General features: G+C 39.3%; 1 protein-coding gene across 1 annotated transcript in view; it reads left to right on the forward strand.

The window, feature by feature from the left end:
- The window catches only part of cdkal1 (CDK5 regulatory subunit associated protein 1-like 1), a 399,108-nt gene that overhangs the window by 44,189 nt on the left and 337,721 nt on the right, over positions 1–17,198 (forward strand). Inside the window, exon 4 of the mRNA XM_066690832.1 lies at positions 16,774–16,858. Within this exon, the coding sequence (XP_066546929.1) occupies positions 16,774–16,858 (85 nt within the window). The remainder of the gene's footprint in view (positions 1–16,773; positions 16,859–17,198) is intronic.

A 17,198-nucleotide genomic window follows, 5' to 3' on the forward strand; every position in this document is an offset into this window, starting at 1 on the left:
TCCCTTCAAAGTAATGGAATACATTGCAGAGATTTGCTTTAACCTAAACTAAAATGTTTTCGTATTAGCTGACATTTCTTTGTGTCCCATATGTTTTTCCAGTTATGAATTGCTAATTTACACCTTGTATTGTATACACATCTGCTTCATCTTGAACCTTTACATTGGGAATAATGTGTTTGTCCCCATTTCAAGAACTGTCTGAAATACTAAGTCATGTAACGAGTAGATTAAAGCATCCTTAAAATTCACTGAAGTGTTTTCTATCTTTATTAGGTTTAAAGTCTGAATTAAGGTCTAATTAATATGCTGAAAAACGTGTGCTTGGGCCTGTGTGGTCTTTTCAGTTGAGGCTTCAGAGATATTCCCAGAGGATTAGGAGGCTTGTTAGCGATTTTTACCAACACTCTGAAATTAACAGTGCAATTATAAAGCCAAACGGACTAAACCATTGATTTTGAAAGCTGTAGTTTTCCACCTTGGCCTTTCCACTTGTAACACGAATAGTTTTTAAACAGTGTTTCGAAACGCTCTCTTAAATCATACATTGAATTCTGAGTGGTCATCTTGGCTGTGGTACGCATTCAAAATGGAATTGCATAATCATGCCTCGGTCTGGTTTGGTCCCATATATTTCAAATGCTTTGGACCTGTGTTTTACGTAACCAGTTTCCATAGGCTGCGCTCCATTCCTCCCAGCGAAAGGTGGTCAATATAGTTTGCTTAATTAAACCATTTATTGATTAATAATCTCTGGATTCCTTTTATCATCTCAATTAGTCATTCTATTAACATGCAGTGGTGCATCTAGCGGCAACAGTTATGGACATTTTAGTTATTACCAATACATCTTTTTCAGTGTTAATTCTTAAAATATGTAAATTTTAATCTTTTAATTTACTAGTAGGAAGACACAATTTATCAAAAAGTAATGATTCCAAGACTAATGCATATACAATACTGAAATCATAACATCCATGCTGTAACATATATATTAGAATGATAAAGAAAGGAATAAAGTACAACCTAAGAAATGTGGTTGTGTAAAATACAGGGCCCTAAACATTTTTTCAAAGTACATACTTCAAGACAACACCACACAATTAATATTTATAGTTTAGTGGATTGTTTTGGTTTAGGCTAATTTTCTAGCTGAAAATAAGTTCTAGTGTATTCAAATCTGTTTCTTCTGACAAAATCCCCCCTAGTCTGAGAGTCCTGAAATAGAATAGTTCTTTCTTTGTTCACTCAAAGTCCAACATCTTCCACGCCGGATCAGAGTAAATGATGAAACATGTCAGATTCCCTTCCAGCTGAGTCCATAAATGATTTCATGCCATTTAAACCAATGGTTCCCAACCCAGGTCCTGCAGGGCCCCAGGTGTCTGCTGGTTTTCATCCCAGCACCATTGTCACCTACTGACCTGAACAATCTCCACCTGTTTAAGTGCTGAAAACATCTGACAAGGTTGAAATAAGACAATCATTAGTTCAATTAATAGCTCAGTTGGAATGAAAGCCAGCTGACACAGTGGTCCTCCGGGCCCAGGGTTGGGAACCACGGCCTTCAACTTCTCTTGCAAAACGGCTTATTTGAACAGGAATTTTTAAACCACTTTTTACTGTATTTTCTGAGTTACTCTTGTCTGGAGTTACATTTCACAACATACAACTAATCATCATATTAGTTATTGGTCTTAGCTCAAGCTGCTGGCATTAAGACGTTACAGCCTGCGTGTTTATACTCAGCACAGAACTACTTCAGTACGCTCTACACTTGTGTTGTTTTTCATTTAAATATTTTAAGTGTAAATAGTGTCATAATTTGCTGCAGCTGTTGAACAAATCTTTGTAGATGGATATGCCTTCCTGATGTTTATGTTGCAGCCTGTATTCAAAGTGCTTCTCGTGCTCATGGGTAACCATGTTAAACCTCCCAGGAGAACTGACAGGCCCAGTCTCGCCCCAGTGAGACAGCAGTTGATCTCGCTGTTTAAAACCCAGCGTCTCTTACCAAGTGTAATGAGAGAAAACAGTACTGCAAAGAATAAATACTTTTTCTTGCTGATATATTATTGGAAGTGCTATTTTAGACAACAGTTATGGAAACTGGAATAATGCATGCGTGTTTTGAAAACTTAAGTAAAGTAGATAGGTTACTATTCAAATAGGTGCTGAGGCTGTTACACAGTTTGTTTTTTAGTTTTTTATGTATACAAGTTCTATAAATTATCATAAACAACCTGGACTTCACCCAACAAAGAGAAGCACAGTGAGGGAAAAAAGTATTTGATCCCCTGCTGATTTTGTATGTTTGCCTACTGACAAAGAAATGATCAGTCTATAATTTTAATGGTAGGTGTATTTTAACAGTGAGAGGCAGAATAACAACAACAAAATCCAGAAAAACGCATTTCAAAAAAGTTATAAATTGATTTGCATGTTAATGAGGGAAATAAGTATTTGACCCCTTCGACTTAGTACTTGGTGGCAAAACCCTTGTTGGCAATCACAGAGGTCAGACGTTTCTTGTAGTTGGCCACCAGGTTTGCACACCTCTCAGGAGGGATTTTGTCCCACTCCTCTTTGCAGATCCTCTCCAAGTCATTAAGGTTTCGAGGCTGACGTTTGGCACCTCGAACCTTCAGCTCCCTCCACAGATTTTCTATAGGATTAAGGTCTGGAGACTGGCTAGGCCACTCCAGGACCTTAATGCGCTTCTTCTTGAGCCACTCCTTTGTTGCCTTGGCTGTGTGTTTTGGGTCATTGTCATGCTGGAATACCCATCCACGACCCATTTTCAATGCCCTGGCTGAGGGAAGGAGGTTCTCACCCAAGATTTGACGGTACATGGCCCCGTCCATCGTCCCTTTGATGCGGTGCAGTTGTCCTGTCCCCTTAGCAGAAAAACACCCCCAAAGCATAATGTTTCCACCTCCATGTTTGACGGTGGGGATGGTGTTCTTGGGGTCATTCTTCCTCCTCCAAACACGGCGAGTTGAGTTGATGTCAAAGAGCTCGATTTTGGTCTCATCTGACCACAACACTTTCACCCGGTTCTCCTCTGAATCATTCAGATGTTCATTGGCAAACTTCAGACGGGCCTGTACATGTGCTTTCTTGAGCAGGGGGACCTTGCGGGCGCTGCAGGATTTCAGTCCTTCACGGCGTAGTGTGTTACCAATTGTTTTCTTGGTGACTATGGTCCCAGCTGCCTTGAGATCATTAACAAGATCCTCCGGTGTAGTTCTGGGCTGATTCCTCACCGTTCTCATGATCATTGAAACTCCACGAGGTGAGATCTTGCATGGAGCCCCAGACCGAGGGAGACTGACAGTTATTTTGTGTTTCTTCCATTTGCGAATAATCGCACCAACTGTTGTCACCTTCTCACCAAGCTGCTTGGCGATGGTCTTGTAGCCCATTCCAGCCTTGTGTAGGTCTACAATCTTGTCCCTGACATCCTTGGACAGCTCTTTGGTCTTGGCCATGGTGGAGAGTTTTGAATCTGATTGATTGATTGATTCTGTGGACAGGTGTCTTTTATACAGGTAACGAGCTGAAATTAGGAGCACTCCCTTTAAGAGAGTGCTCCTAATCTCAGCTCGTTACCTGTATAAAAGACACCTGGGAGCCAGAAATCTTGCTGATTGATAGGGGATCAAATACTTATTTCCCTCATTAACATGCAAATCAATTTATAGCTTTTTTGAAATGCATTTTTCTGGATTTTTTTGTTGTTATTCTGTCTCTCACTGTTAAAATACACCTACCATTAAAATTATACTGATCATTTCTTTGTCAGTGAGCAAATGTACAAAATCAGCAGGGGATCAAATACTTTTTTCCCTCACTGTAGCAGGATACAGAAGTGATGTAACATGATAGATCATATTCAAGCCATCTGATAAATATTAGAAAGATGTAGAGGGAGAGGGAAAAAAATAAAACTAGATATACAGATCTACAGATCATAGAAAGTGGAAACATCTATGGGAGGTTTTCATCCAGCAGTAGATCAATATAGGCTGATGATATGTGTGCAATAAAACTTGACTCAAATTCATGTTCTACAGTTTTGTTAAACCTAAGAAAAGAGAAGTAGATCAGAAAGTACTTTGTCAAAATTAATGATTACTTGAATCAATGCTGATGGAGATCTTTTTGAAGAAACCAAAAGAAGAGTGCAAATGGGGTGGAAATGTACATTTGGTAGAAATGGCCTTCCATTTGAAAGGAAATCTACCCATTTATCTGAATCTGAAAGTATTGTTTGATCAGTGCATCTCAGTAGAGCATTTCTTATAAATGATACAGAAACAGGAAAGAACACAAAAATGCATGCTTGGAATACAAGAAAAGACAGGAAAACAAGTAAACGGATTAAAGAACAAGTACAGTATGTGACATCATCAAAAGAGTGAAAATGATAAAATGTCAATGGGCTGGAAACCTCACAAGAAGAACAGACCAAAAACGGACAGAAGCAGCTGTAAGAATAAATCCTAAGAGATTTAAAAAGACCTAGAAGAAGACCACATAAAAAAATGGGATGACGAAATAAGAAGCTTTGCTGATGTGACCTTGGGGAGGCCTTCAGCCAGCATTGGATCAATAAAGTCTAATGATGATGATGATGATATATATTTACTTTGTTAAATATAATTGATTTTATGAGGGATTGTATTTCATATTGTGTGAAAATTGTAAGATGGGTAAGATTGGTCTGCAAAAACATAACTAATAATCCTATTGCACATGGCATTGTTTGTTCTTAAGTGTTTTTTCTTTCTAAAAAGCATCAACAAGCTATCATTTATATAATGAAATTGCAACATATATGACGTACAAATAAAACCCAGAGAAGCAGAGTTTGGGCCAGATTCTAGCTGCAAGGTATTTTTTTTGTAGGTCCTTGACATTGCAGCTGCATTGTGTTTTGGTGTATGTCGTCTAAATAACGTCCGCCTTGTCCAATCACAACCCTTAAGTGTAGAAGCGGGAGGAAACTGTGTAACCACACACGTCCTTCTGTTGTGGCAGCACTTGTTTTTGACAGAAGTAGAAACATACACGCTTGCTATTCCTCTCCTTTAGCCTCAGCTGTCCTGAGAGATGCGCTTCATTACTCAGTGTTGGCAAACTGAATTTACTTATTTAACCCTACTGTGTATTCTTCATTTACATTTTTACCATTTATGTTTTTTAAATGGTATTAATGATGTGATGGAGTGGATGTTTGTCTACAGTTGCTGTTTATCTAGGTTGCACAATTGCAGTGTACAGTATTATATTATAGTTAGCATATACATGCATACTGTACAATGTTTACATTAATCCATGCATACCAAACACATCCCTTCTCAGAAATAAAACAAAACTATATATCATTTCATAATTGCAAAACTAGGGGAAAAAACATCTATTGCCTCTGGACACAATCATTTCCTCATCTGCTCTGGACAATAACGTTTTTTATTTATTCGTACATACATTCCCTGAATTGTCAATTTGAGTGCTCAAATCATGCTATCACCTTACGTAATTTGAACAAAGACCAAATCGATATAAATTGTCATGAAGAGCAACATTCCTGCTGAACACAGGCCGGCTGGTCAACTCAGACCTCTGGATTTTGTCTGGCATGAACTTGTACTCCATGTAATCCTTGCACTTTGCAGCAGAATGGGGTTAGAGTTACTTCAGGCTTACTTGAAACTCCTGTCTTCCAAATGACCTTCCTCCAATCTGCACAGTGGGTGGTGAAGGATATCTATTAATATCCTCCTCTTCTCTCTCCCCAGCTGGGAAGCCACTAACCCCATTACTGAGGCGAGTGTGCCCTTGCTGCAAACAGTGGGTTAGATGTTTCTTTCCTGGGCAGTGGTGTAGGATTGAAATGCATAACCCCTGCAATTCAAGGAACCTCCGTCCTACTGGGTTTCTATACTGAGCCGTTTCAAGAAATTGCCTTAGGTATTCTCTTCCCAACCCGGCATTTTCTGGTCCGTTGCATCATCTTGTAAAATGTAAAACTGTCACCTTTTCTTACAGGGATGGGAGATAAAATACATACATGTATATATTTTTTTCTTACCTTTGCCTGCCTATGCTGTTCCTTACTCCTGTAATCTAGCCCTCAATCCGTGAATTCCGGCTCCAACCGTGACAGATGTGGACCCTTCAGTAGTTGTTCTTCTACTATACACGCACAGAAAGGGATAGAATTTGGTAAATGTTGATATTTTTTTTTAAGGAGGACATTCAAAAAATGTATGGACATTTAAGTCCTGGTCTATAATGACCTGAAATATCTGTGAGGTCACAGTAGGACCTAACCCATCTCTCTGCAGTGATTCCATAACTTAGGAGGTCTAGAACTTGAAAGTAGCAGAAATCCCAAATGTGTGTCCTTAAGGTGTTTGTAGTGGTGGTGCTTGCAAAGGGGGAATAACTGCATATTAAGTGGCAATGTAAAGTAAAAATATATGTTGTGGTTTTTTAGGGGGGGTATCTTACTTTTTTTTTTTTTCTTCCTGTGGTTTTATTACAATTGTTGGGATTTTACCAAATTCATTTGAATGATTGTTTCCCAGTGTTGAAGGAATGTATTATATTAAAATAAACTTATGTCTGATAATGAGTTATAAAAGTTATAGTCGTATATGGAGGTTCAGTATATAGATTGTAGCAGATGTCGAATTACAAATCCTTCCTAGAAGCTATTTCAGTTTGACTACCATTCATTTTTAATTTGCAGCAAGCTGTCCCAGACTACATAGTTCTGTTCCAGAGAGAAAAAGCCTTTAACTGCCTGCTGTAGTTTTTGCATTTTTTCACTTTTTTCTAAGATGGGCATTTGCCAAAACCTGTCGATCTTTTATCTTTATCCTCATGTTAAGTAATATCCCCCCTTCCCCCAAAGATATTTTTAACATGCTTCAAAATTACTCTGAAATCTGTGAGAGGCTCTGATACATTGATGCGTCCCATCGTATGTGACTTGTACAAATTGTATTTCACTCGTAGATTTATTCCTCTCCTTGGGCTATGGTTGTAATTAGTCTTTTGCCTCCAAATGTTATGCTTGAATGAAATACCAATGCAAGAGAGACTAAGGAAATTGTAATGGAAGTGTTCCTAGTGGAGTGTAAAATTCCTATGTGTCCATTTGCCAATAACAAGTACAGTAACAGGTAAAATGTAATGACAGAATTCAATATTTGAGAGACTGGTGTGTGCGTGTGTGTGTATATCATATATACATATCCCAATGTAGTCTGACCTGACAGCTTGTCATAAGAGTGCTGGCAGGTGACTTAACTTTTTTTGAGTGTTCTCTGGAATACAGCCTCATGCAAAGAAAAATACAGCTGACAGGATCGGATCTGTGAGATATTGAAATATTAATTTCCCCTTTTTACCTTTTCCTCCTCCCAACAAAATGTCTTAAAGCAATATAATGGCTTTTGTATCCCATTGCATTATTATTAATGTTTGGCGAGGAAGCTGTCTTGTGATTTAAAATAGTTTTCTACACCAGTGATACTTTTAACATCATTTGGAAGATTTCTGACCTGCATGCTTTGGTGTATAGATATTGACAGTATTCGTGCTTGATGCATTTTACGAGTTTGTTATATCAATGCTTTAATAGATGACTTCCTAATGTAGGGTTTCAAGTTGAGCCCGCTTTTGCAATTAATGTAAACGATTTGTGATGCGCAATTAGCTTGTTTTCTCATCCGAAATTACTTTATCTCTAAAGCTTCCCCTAAATGGCTGTACTGTATTAGAATAGTCTCCTTTGTTGTGTACCAGTGCATTGGAAATGAATTGATATGAACGTCTTATTGATTGGCGTAAACCACAATTATGAGATAATTAACGCATATTCAATTACTCTTTAATGTGTATTGAAGGTTGAGTTCCAAGTCCGGGTCCTCCTGGTGCTGTAGTGTTCCACCTGATCTCTTTATTACATAATTGAAGTGATAATTGGCTTAATTTAAGCAGGCTAAATGAACCCTTTTCTCCGGTCTTAAGATGTTTATAATTTAAAGAAACCTGCTGACTTGAGGTCCTCCAAGGCTAGCAATGCGCACTATGGGTTTAGTAGATGCAGTATTAAGCTTAATGGCTCACAAGCTCCCTGTGACATTTTAGTATCCCAAAGCAACACAGCATAGTAGCACTTTATGCATTAATGTTATTTTGTTAATTTTTGTGTTTGTTTGTTTGTTTGTTTGTTTTCCCCTTTGACGTAGTATAATAATGTTGAGCTCGAGAGCATTGTCCTCGGCTCATTCTGTGATTAATGGGCTTGTTTTGTTTTTTAAAGATGTGACCAAGAAACTGGCTTGTGTGCAACTGCAAATATGTTAGTTGTAATAAGCACAGTATTCACACGCTTGTTTATACTGTTTTTGTGTACGTTTTGTTTTGCCCTCTAGAACTTGACAGATCCTCCACTTCTATCTTCTGAGAATAATGGGAAGTATCATTTTTGGGTCTGAGTGTGTAAATGTTGGTAAAACATGAAGGGGAGTGGCCAACTTAAAAAACAATTGTTGCAAGTACACACCCACAGTGTCACAGCAGTTCATATGATCTTGTTTATATCAGCGTGGTTTTACTCGTAAAGCACTTCCTCACAGAATATGTTGAGAACATACTGCTGTAAATAGTCTTTTTCTAGTGCTACTACCACCTCCCACAGCCCCCTCTCTGTGGCAGAGGTCAAACTGGTCTCTCTTCAAGAAAGGGGAATAACAGCTTTTATTTATCGTTTTGTTCTTGGCCTTTTCCAGAAGTGGGAGCCGTTTGATTGAGATAAAGTGCCGGGACTGGCTGGGGTTCTGAAGATCACGTCAGTCCTGAAGGCTTTACAATCAGTGCGGTATCAGTGGTCATCCCACATAGGGAGGGTCTTTGGAGTGAGTCAAAGCGAAGTGGTGACTCATGAACACAACAAACAACCAGCTACTCCTGTTTACAAAGCAGTGCTGCAAGCTTGATGGCCTTCCTTTGGCCAGAGCGTGCTCAGAGCCCCACTTTGTTTTGGTTAATAAGTGCTTTGTAAGCTTTGAGTCTGGGAGTGGGAGGTGATCATTTTTAGAATATGTGATTCAATCTAAATTAACCCTAGAAATACCCCATCACCAGCTAAGATTAACTATCAAACTACAGAATTGCTTATTTATATCACCTACAATCTCTGATTTTGTAAATGTTTGTCATATAAATGACTGCTAGGATTTTCTTAAGCAATCCATTGTTATCCTTTTAGCCTTATTTTATTTTGCATATTGACATTTTACCAAGAAACCATCTGAATCCCTCAGGCCTGTAGTATTTTTCCTTGATGCTTGCTATAGTGCCAATGAATCCATTAATGCTACTGCTGTCTCTGAGTTCTGCATCAGAAAATCCAAACATGAAATATCTGGGCAAATGCTCACTGCTCCTGAAATACAATACAGGGAATGACCCGATTTAAATAGAACTAGTCAGATTGAAAGCCAGTGGATTTTGGCAGCAAGTGGTTTTGAGAGTAAACTGTGGTGCTTTCATTTTCTTGTTTAGTTTTCTTTTCCCTAGCGATATCTAAGGGGAAAAAATCTATTCCGACAACTTATATGATATGTTTGGGGTCGTGGCAGCCAGACGTTATGGGGAAGCATACTGTACCTCAGGCAAAATGGCTTTGAGTTGGCACTAATTCAGCCGTCTCTGCTGTGAAGGGCCATGTGTGGGTTTCTCCCTATGATTTGAAAGCCTGCAGACTGTGGCACGCATGGGCTGCCCTCGCAGTCTGCACAACGGTTGTAGCTACAAGTAGGTGGGAAGGAAAAAAAAAAACCTAATGAGACAATAGTTTTTATATGCATACTAATAAGAACCTGATCTACGGTTTCCTCAGTTATGTTTCATGGCAAGAAATGATATTCTGTACAGATCCAGTTTTTCTGTCAATTCTGTCAGTTTTATCAACTGATGATGCAACTGGTTGATTTGGTCTCTGCATTAGTTTGATATTTTGACTTTGGCAGGAAGTTCAGTTTTGATTTGATTCATGTCATGGTATATCTACAATGTGTGTAATCAGTCAATCAATCATTGAAAAAAGAACCATATGTTGCCTGATTATGTGCTTTCTTAAGCTGGTTTAATAATTCCTATTTGCACTTCTAGTATTAGTGCTGTTTTGTCCAAAGGAATCCTCAAGGTTACTTATTCTCAGTTGGACATTGTTGTCTTTCTTAAAATCCCCTGGAAACCCTGACACTGTGCCAGCCGATACTGTTGAGTTCATGCTGTTGTGTAAACCACAGTCTGTTTTTCTACTGGCAGTTTCTAAGGAGAATAGGGTTAAAGGCCACTAGTAGTGAATTTAGGGACTATCCTGATTTAATCTAATGCATTTAGGTTGCATCCAATGTAATTTCTTTTTGCACTTCATCAGTAGAATTCAGTTCCTCTTTCTCTCCTCCTCCTCAATGTTCACACACCATTTTATCTTTTCAGATTTAGCATTCCACTTGTAAGTGCTGCACCCGACCTAATTTCACACACATGATTTATGGCAGAACAGATCCGTTTGAAGGTAATCATGAAAGACATTTATGTAACTAACTTGTTTTGGCAGATTAATAATTGATGGCAGTCTGGCTGTGTATTCCATGTGGAACAAATGTTGAGATGTGGTCTGCTGGCTCTGGCGTGGTCTGAGAAATCATAAACCTATTTGTGTAGTGTGTGGTCGTCCACCACTAGGGTACTTGATGAGGATTCAGTGCTCTTCACAGGTCTGTCAGTATGCTTGCTTGAAAGGCAGCTGTTCCTATATGTTTTGTTGGCATTGAGTGGCTTTTGTGCAATACAATACACTATAAAACACCTGGTTGTTAAATGCACACAATCGATTAATGGCAAAGTGTGAGTGCAGGCACTGGTTCTGCCTTATAGGGAAGGCATTATCATGTGAACATCAGATCCTTATGGTAACGAGTAGGTTTTTAAGGTAATAGACCCATTCCTAAAGCTTAATACTTGGTAGAGGGATAGGTTGCATGAAAAAGATCTAAACTCTGTTCTAACGCATTCATCTAGACTAGATTGGTTAAGATGCACAGATTTGGGATCTGAGCGTAAGAATGCTATTAAAATTATTATGCGTTTTCCTCAAGCTATTCAACATTCATTCGATAAATGATGGTGGGATAATATTTCTTTATTGCTGTGAATGACAGAATTATATGTACAGAGCAATTTAATTAAAGGCAGTTATTTGATTAAAAAATCCACTTGCAGTCAATAACATTTGTCATTTTGTTTGTGATCATACCATCATGAATGTAGTGTAGTCTGCAATGCATAAACATCTATCAGTGACTCACATTAGAGACCTTTGGCTGTGATTTTAAACTTTCCATTCCACCTGAAATAAAACTTTTTGACATTCTGTTCTAGCTGTTTATGTGTTAAGTTAGTTTACTATAATTTTCGTTTTTTTTAATTCTTTATTCAATGTGTCCTGTAAGTTATTTAATTTAAACCTTAAAGTATGGTGTTTTGGTTAGTTTTCTATGTTTATCTATACACAGTTAGGAAATGACTTTCAAGGTTATGTAAAAGGGTAAAAATGCTGATTCCCGTTGTATCCTGTTAAGGATCAGCCCTGTCTGAGAAATGTGCAGTGTGGCAATTCCCATGTCATAATTAAGAAAATGTAAAGCATTGCTGATCCAAAATATTAAGTTTATCAGGTACTCCAGGCCCCCAGTGCATTTATCTCATGAATTGCTCATAGTGTGTCATGCTTAGTGTGTGTTAGTGAAGGCTGTTTGGCAGTTACCAGTTCAACAGTCGTGAATCAGATAACACCCTGGAGAACAACCTCTCCTGCTAGGTAGCTTTTCAACTGAATGTTGTGTAAATGCATCTGTCATTAGTTCAGTTTTTTTGTTGTTGTTTTTTTAAAATGCAAATTCAGACAAATTCTCTTGTTTTCCCAGGAACCAGGTTAGGCTGTATTAAGCCGTTGATGTTGGATTTTTTTCTCTCTAGTTATTTCAGCATGCTGACTCACATGCCTTACCTCTGCAACAGTCTTTACCATGCTTTTGGCGATTAATCAATTAGTTGCACCTTTATACACCTGCTGTTTTCTAAAGACCTGCCCACACCCATTAATTGATTCAGTGGTGGTTCCCCATTTCTCAAGGATCAAGTTCAGTTGTTAGCAGTTTGTTTATTGGTGTCAGGCCACATTGTAATATCATGTCATGGGTGGGGTTTGAGTAAGGACGGTAGTATGTCTGTATATAAATGGAATCCTCTGAATTTGCCTATGTAAAACAAGGTCAGTGACAGTCGGACACACTGACAGGCAACTGAGGGAGATTTCCCTTTATACTTGTCTGTTTATGCTGTGTAGATATTGGTCCCCAGTTAAGAACCAAGGAAGGAGTGGTGTGAAACAATCTCGGATTGCACAAAGGGATTAAATGTTAATTTATGGAAGAACGTTTTGCTAAAAGGCAAATTTGTATGGCATGTAATGGAACATATACTCATAAATAACAACAGTAAAGTTTCGTCAACTATGTTTTATGCCTCGCTGTTGTTTTGTTTTGCCAATGTATCACTGTGTCTGTTCAATCTGACTGCCTATAAGGCATGCTGTTGATTTCATGGCCTAGTATTCAGGCCCTTTGGAGTGCAATAAGCCCATACCAATTCAGTTCCCCTCCTCCCCTGGTTACCAACCCTCAATGGCATGAAACCTCCCACTGCAGCCTGCAGGTCTTCTGTCTTCCCTGCACTCTTGGCTTCTTGTACAAATCCTTATTTTTTCTGCCATTCCCTCAGGCTAAACCATGGTTCTCTTCTTCTGCAGTGTTTATTTCCTCCCCAAACAAATATCATAGTCAATATCTCAGTGCCTTAAACAAAAACAAAAGCACACAGACTGACTCTTGACATTTTGAAATTAACTTTTTAAAATGCTGCTGTAGATAACCCTGTCTGAGTGCTCTGTTCTTTCAGCAGACATGATGTGGTACACGTGGGTGTTAAGAGGCTTTACAGAAAATAAAAAAAATGAATAATAATTTTTAAAAATTAGTACTAGATTCCTCACAACTTATGGTAAACTGAATCTTAACAAAACAAGAACTTTAGATCAGAGAGGTAATTTTGTTTTTCATGCATCTGTGGAAAATAATAAAGCAGCTCTATGTAACGTTGGATTCGCACGAGATGTAATTTGTGGTGAGGGAACAAAGGCTGGACCTGCTGCTATCTTGGCATGGGGAAATGTGTTCTCCACAAAGTTTTTATAGTACCTACAATATGTGCTCCATTAAAGTTTATTTATCCCTCGAGATGCACCCGATAAGGTCAGTGTTTCATTCACCTTATCAAATGTATCTTTTGGGTTAAGTTAGGAATACATGATTTTTGTGGAGTTGCAAAGAAGTAGTTTTAAGTTCCACCACCCCCCCCCCCCCCCCCGCCTTCTGGTTCTTTGTGAAATCCTGATTGAGCCAATCATCTTAGTGCAGTGCCTTTTCGGTGTCTTAGTTCGAATCCGTCCTGGAGCCATGTCTTCAATCTCTGTTCAGTAAACACGGCGCTCTCCCCCCAGTGACTGCTCATAATCTGGCGTGGAATTGTGCTGCAAGCTCGGGCCTGATTGTGCTGCAAACATGGCTTTTGTTATAGATTATTCCTGATAACAAACTAATAAATGTGACAACACAGGAGACAATAATATTTCTTCTTTGTAATTGAAACTATAGTTCTTGCTGATTTACTGGTGTATGTGGGGTAAAAAAAAGTAAATACATTCTGATTGCAGTCCCACTGTTTTTTTGGCACAATGAAACGTGTGCCATTTGTATGCATCTGCTTTCCAAGGAGTTTTCTTTGTCTGTCGAGTGGCTATCCAATCACTTACATAAACAGCAGATAGAAACTTGTGGAGACTGTTTGTAATCTGTGTGACTGCTAGTCTAATTTTCTGGTAACAGGTTGAATGCGATATATATTTTTAAAAAGAACCTCGTTTCGTGCTTTTCGTATAGAGAAAGCGTAGCCCATCACTTTGTTGGATTGGAAAGCCGTTCACTAATAATCATCCGCCTTAAGCGAATGCATACCTTTATCAATTCCTGCTAGATGATGGTATTCTGTTTGTTTGTTTGTTTGTTTTTGTGTTTTTTCCCCATCGTGTTTCTCCACAGGCTAGTGCAAGGCTTTCGAGCAGCCGAGATGGTAGTCTGCATGCGCTCTGGTTTGACAGGGTGTACGGTTAAGGTCTTTGGCAGCACGCATTAACCCACGCTTTACTGCGGAAACCCCTGGAGCTAGTGGAGTCGCTGGCCTCCCACAAGCACTGTTGTTTTTTCGGCGCAGTTCATGCAGCTGCCAGATGAGAAGCCAGTGTGGGCCAGGGGAATGCAGCCGGGGAGACCGTGCCAGTCTGCCCTCATGCCCTGTGCAGTCTCCAGAATGACAGCTGCTTTTTTTTCTTACCTTTGGAGAGTGGAGACATTCCTTGGCTCTCATCTTCCAACGTCACTGTGTTAACCCCCGACCCAAACCCACTTTCCCTTTGGCTCTCTCTTGTGTCGTTCAGTGGAGCACCCTAGATGCTGCCAAGTGAACAATTTAAAAAAAAAAACTTTTATGAAGCTTTTTTGGTATGGAGGAACAACATCTGCAATCATGTAACAGTCATTATTAGCTATTTCAAATATAATATCTTTACTTGCAATCAATGTACAATTAATTCCCAGTTTATTCCTCAATAGCTGGAATATTTTAATAGTAATGCTTAGATGAAATTGAAAATCAAGTTATTTGGCTGATCTTTCACCTGCCAGTAGCAACTGCACAATTGTCAATTTGTATTATTTTACAGTATTCTTAGCATTTTCTGTGTCTGAAGTTTCGCCAACGCAGTCCTTTTACATATGGTTTTGTTTACCCTAATGATAGCTTCAGGAATTTATCCCTCTAGCATGTTTTGGTCATTGTGTCCCACATCTTTTTCTTCTGCAGGTGACAGCTGGCTTTTCCTCCAGTCAGATAGCACCGTCTTTTCTTGTATAGGTCATTGGACATCAGTCATGTTAATTTTGTGCGATATAAATGGAGGTTTCTGGTCCATTATTCTTTGCTATGAAATGGCCTTTGTTTTCGAATGCCCACTATGAGAGAAGAGGACCGTGCTTCTAGTTTTCCATATTCACACCGTTAATGCCTGGTTTTCGTGCCAGTTTAGACTGTGGCTGTCCAGTAGTTTTATATTGAAGGTTTGATTTATAAAGAACACAAAATCAACCTAACAACCTTTTTGGTGCACTCATCCCACACAATGCAACCTTCCCCTCTGACAGGTGAGTCTGTCAGGAGCAGTAACATCTGTTCTCATATGAACATGGTGAATAGGAGACATTGAACTGGGTCAGCAAGCTCAGATTCCCTTTCAGAGGTTTACCGATTAGGCGGAGGAATTAGTTATCAGATGACGCGTGTTTAAATAAAACACAAGAATTTAAACCAGAGCACCAGCAAAGATTAATGGGTTATGAGACCAGTATTCACTTTTGACATCTTTACTGCACTGAGCTGCTCAAGCCAGTCCTTTTTGCTGTGGATTTTCTTTGACATATTGAAATTTCAAACTGTATAAATAACATGTTATTCACAGGTTTGCGAGGTCAGTGCCATTTTGCTTGTTTACATCATTGTGCTTTAAAAAAAAAAAAAAAAAATTCTTGCAGCTTAATATCTTTCGTAACTCACCAGAACTCTTAATCTTTACTTCAACATGCTTGTTTTATTGACTTTTTGTTGATATCGCACTAAGCTCATCAGTTTATGCTGTACTGCTGTAGGAGGACACATGTGGTCGGCTATCATGGTAAACACTCCCAAGGCAGGACAATAATTCTGAGTCATTTAAGGTGACTGCCCTTTATAGCAGGAGCTGTACAAACTGTTTCTGACCCACAATGCTCATTCTCTTAAGAGGTTATAAAGACAGACTGAGGAGAAGTTATTTGGTTGCTTCAGTGTTTACTTATTTTATCGCACAGTTTTGGTTAGATTTCGAGATTTGAGATTGTTCTGCTTTGTGTTGTGCTTTTTCTCAACTTGTTGTCAGCAAGAACATTCAAATAAGTAAATAGTGTGAATGTGTCTGGGGAAATCCTGCAGTACGTTGGTCTGGACTTGTACAGACCTATTGGTGTGTTGGCCTTGACATGGCTAAAGCATGTTGGCAGATTCCTCACGATCTGAACGTTTCGGAGGAGGGGAGCTCCACTGTCACGGCCCAGATCGGTATGTTGTGTGACAGAGCTGTCTTGAGGTCGGTCCTGAATGCTTCAGTGGGGCTCGGTAATGGATAGTAAGTGAAGTATCTAGTTCAGTAAGGAAGGGGAAGGAGAGGGGGTGGGGTGACTACAGTACATTGGAGCTTGCCCTAGAATTTTAGATGTGTTTTTATTACACAGTGTGACATTCCCCCCTAGCAGCACAACACAGAGACCGCACCAATCCCCTAGAGCTCATGTGAAGCCTCAGACCCCTTCTTCCCTCACTTGAAAGGGGAGATTCAGTCGAGGGGGATGGGGTATTGGAGTGGATGTGGAATAAGTAGTGAAATGCAATATTTATAGTATGTGGAATGGGCCTGATGTTCCTTGTGGGAGCTCTGATTTTTCTAACGCATGCCTCCTTTCTTCTCCCACTCTCCAGAAAATGCATCGGAGGCTGATCTGTGGGTTCTCAACAGCTGCACCGTGAAAAACCCAGCTGAAGACCATTTCAGGAACTCAATCAAGTAAGGCCTGCCTACTCAACGCACAGACATGGGATTGTTGTTGATTTCCACCCACAAACGATGGTCAATAATTCTGAGCCAGAACATTGCTTACATTGAGCGAGAGCAGGATAGTGTGTCACTTAGGGGCTGGAGAAAATGTTTCGCAGAGTCCTTTAGCATGATTATGAGGGGTATTTGATATACAAGGCCCCAACTCAACCCACACAATATCCATGTGCTAAATAGCAAGGGAGATTAAGTAACAGTTTGTTCTACATATGAAGCCTTTGCTGAACCCAGAAGAACACGTAAAGATGAGAGGTTTCATTTTCAGGTATACTGGTAATGTGAGGGGGTG

The sequence above is a fragment of the Amia ocellicauda genome, chromosome 18 (genome assembly GCF_036373705.1).
Source record: "Amia ocellicauda isolate fAmiCal2 chromosome 18, fAmiCal2.hap1, whole genome shotgun sequence".
Lineage (NCBI taxonomy): Eukaryota > Metazoa > Chordata > Actinopteri > Amiiformes > Amiidae > Amia > Amia ocellicauda.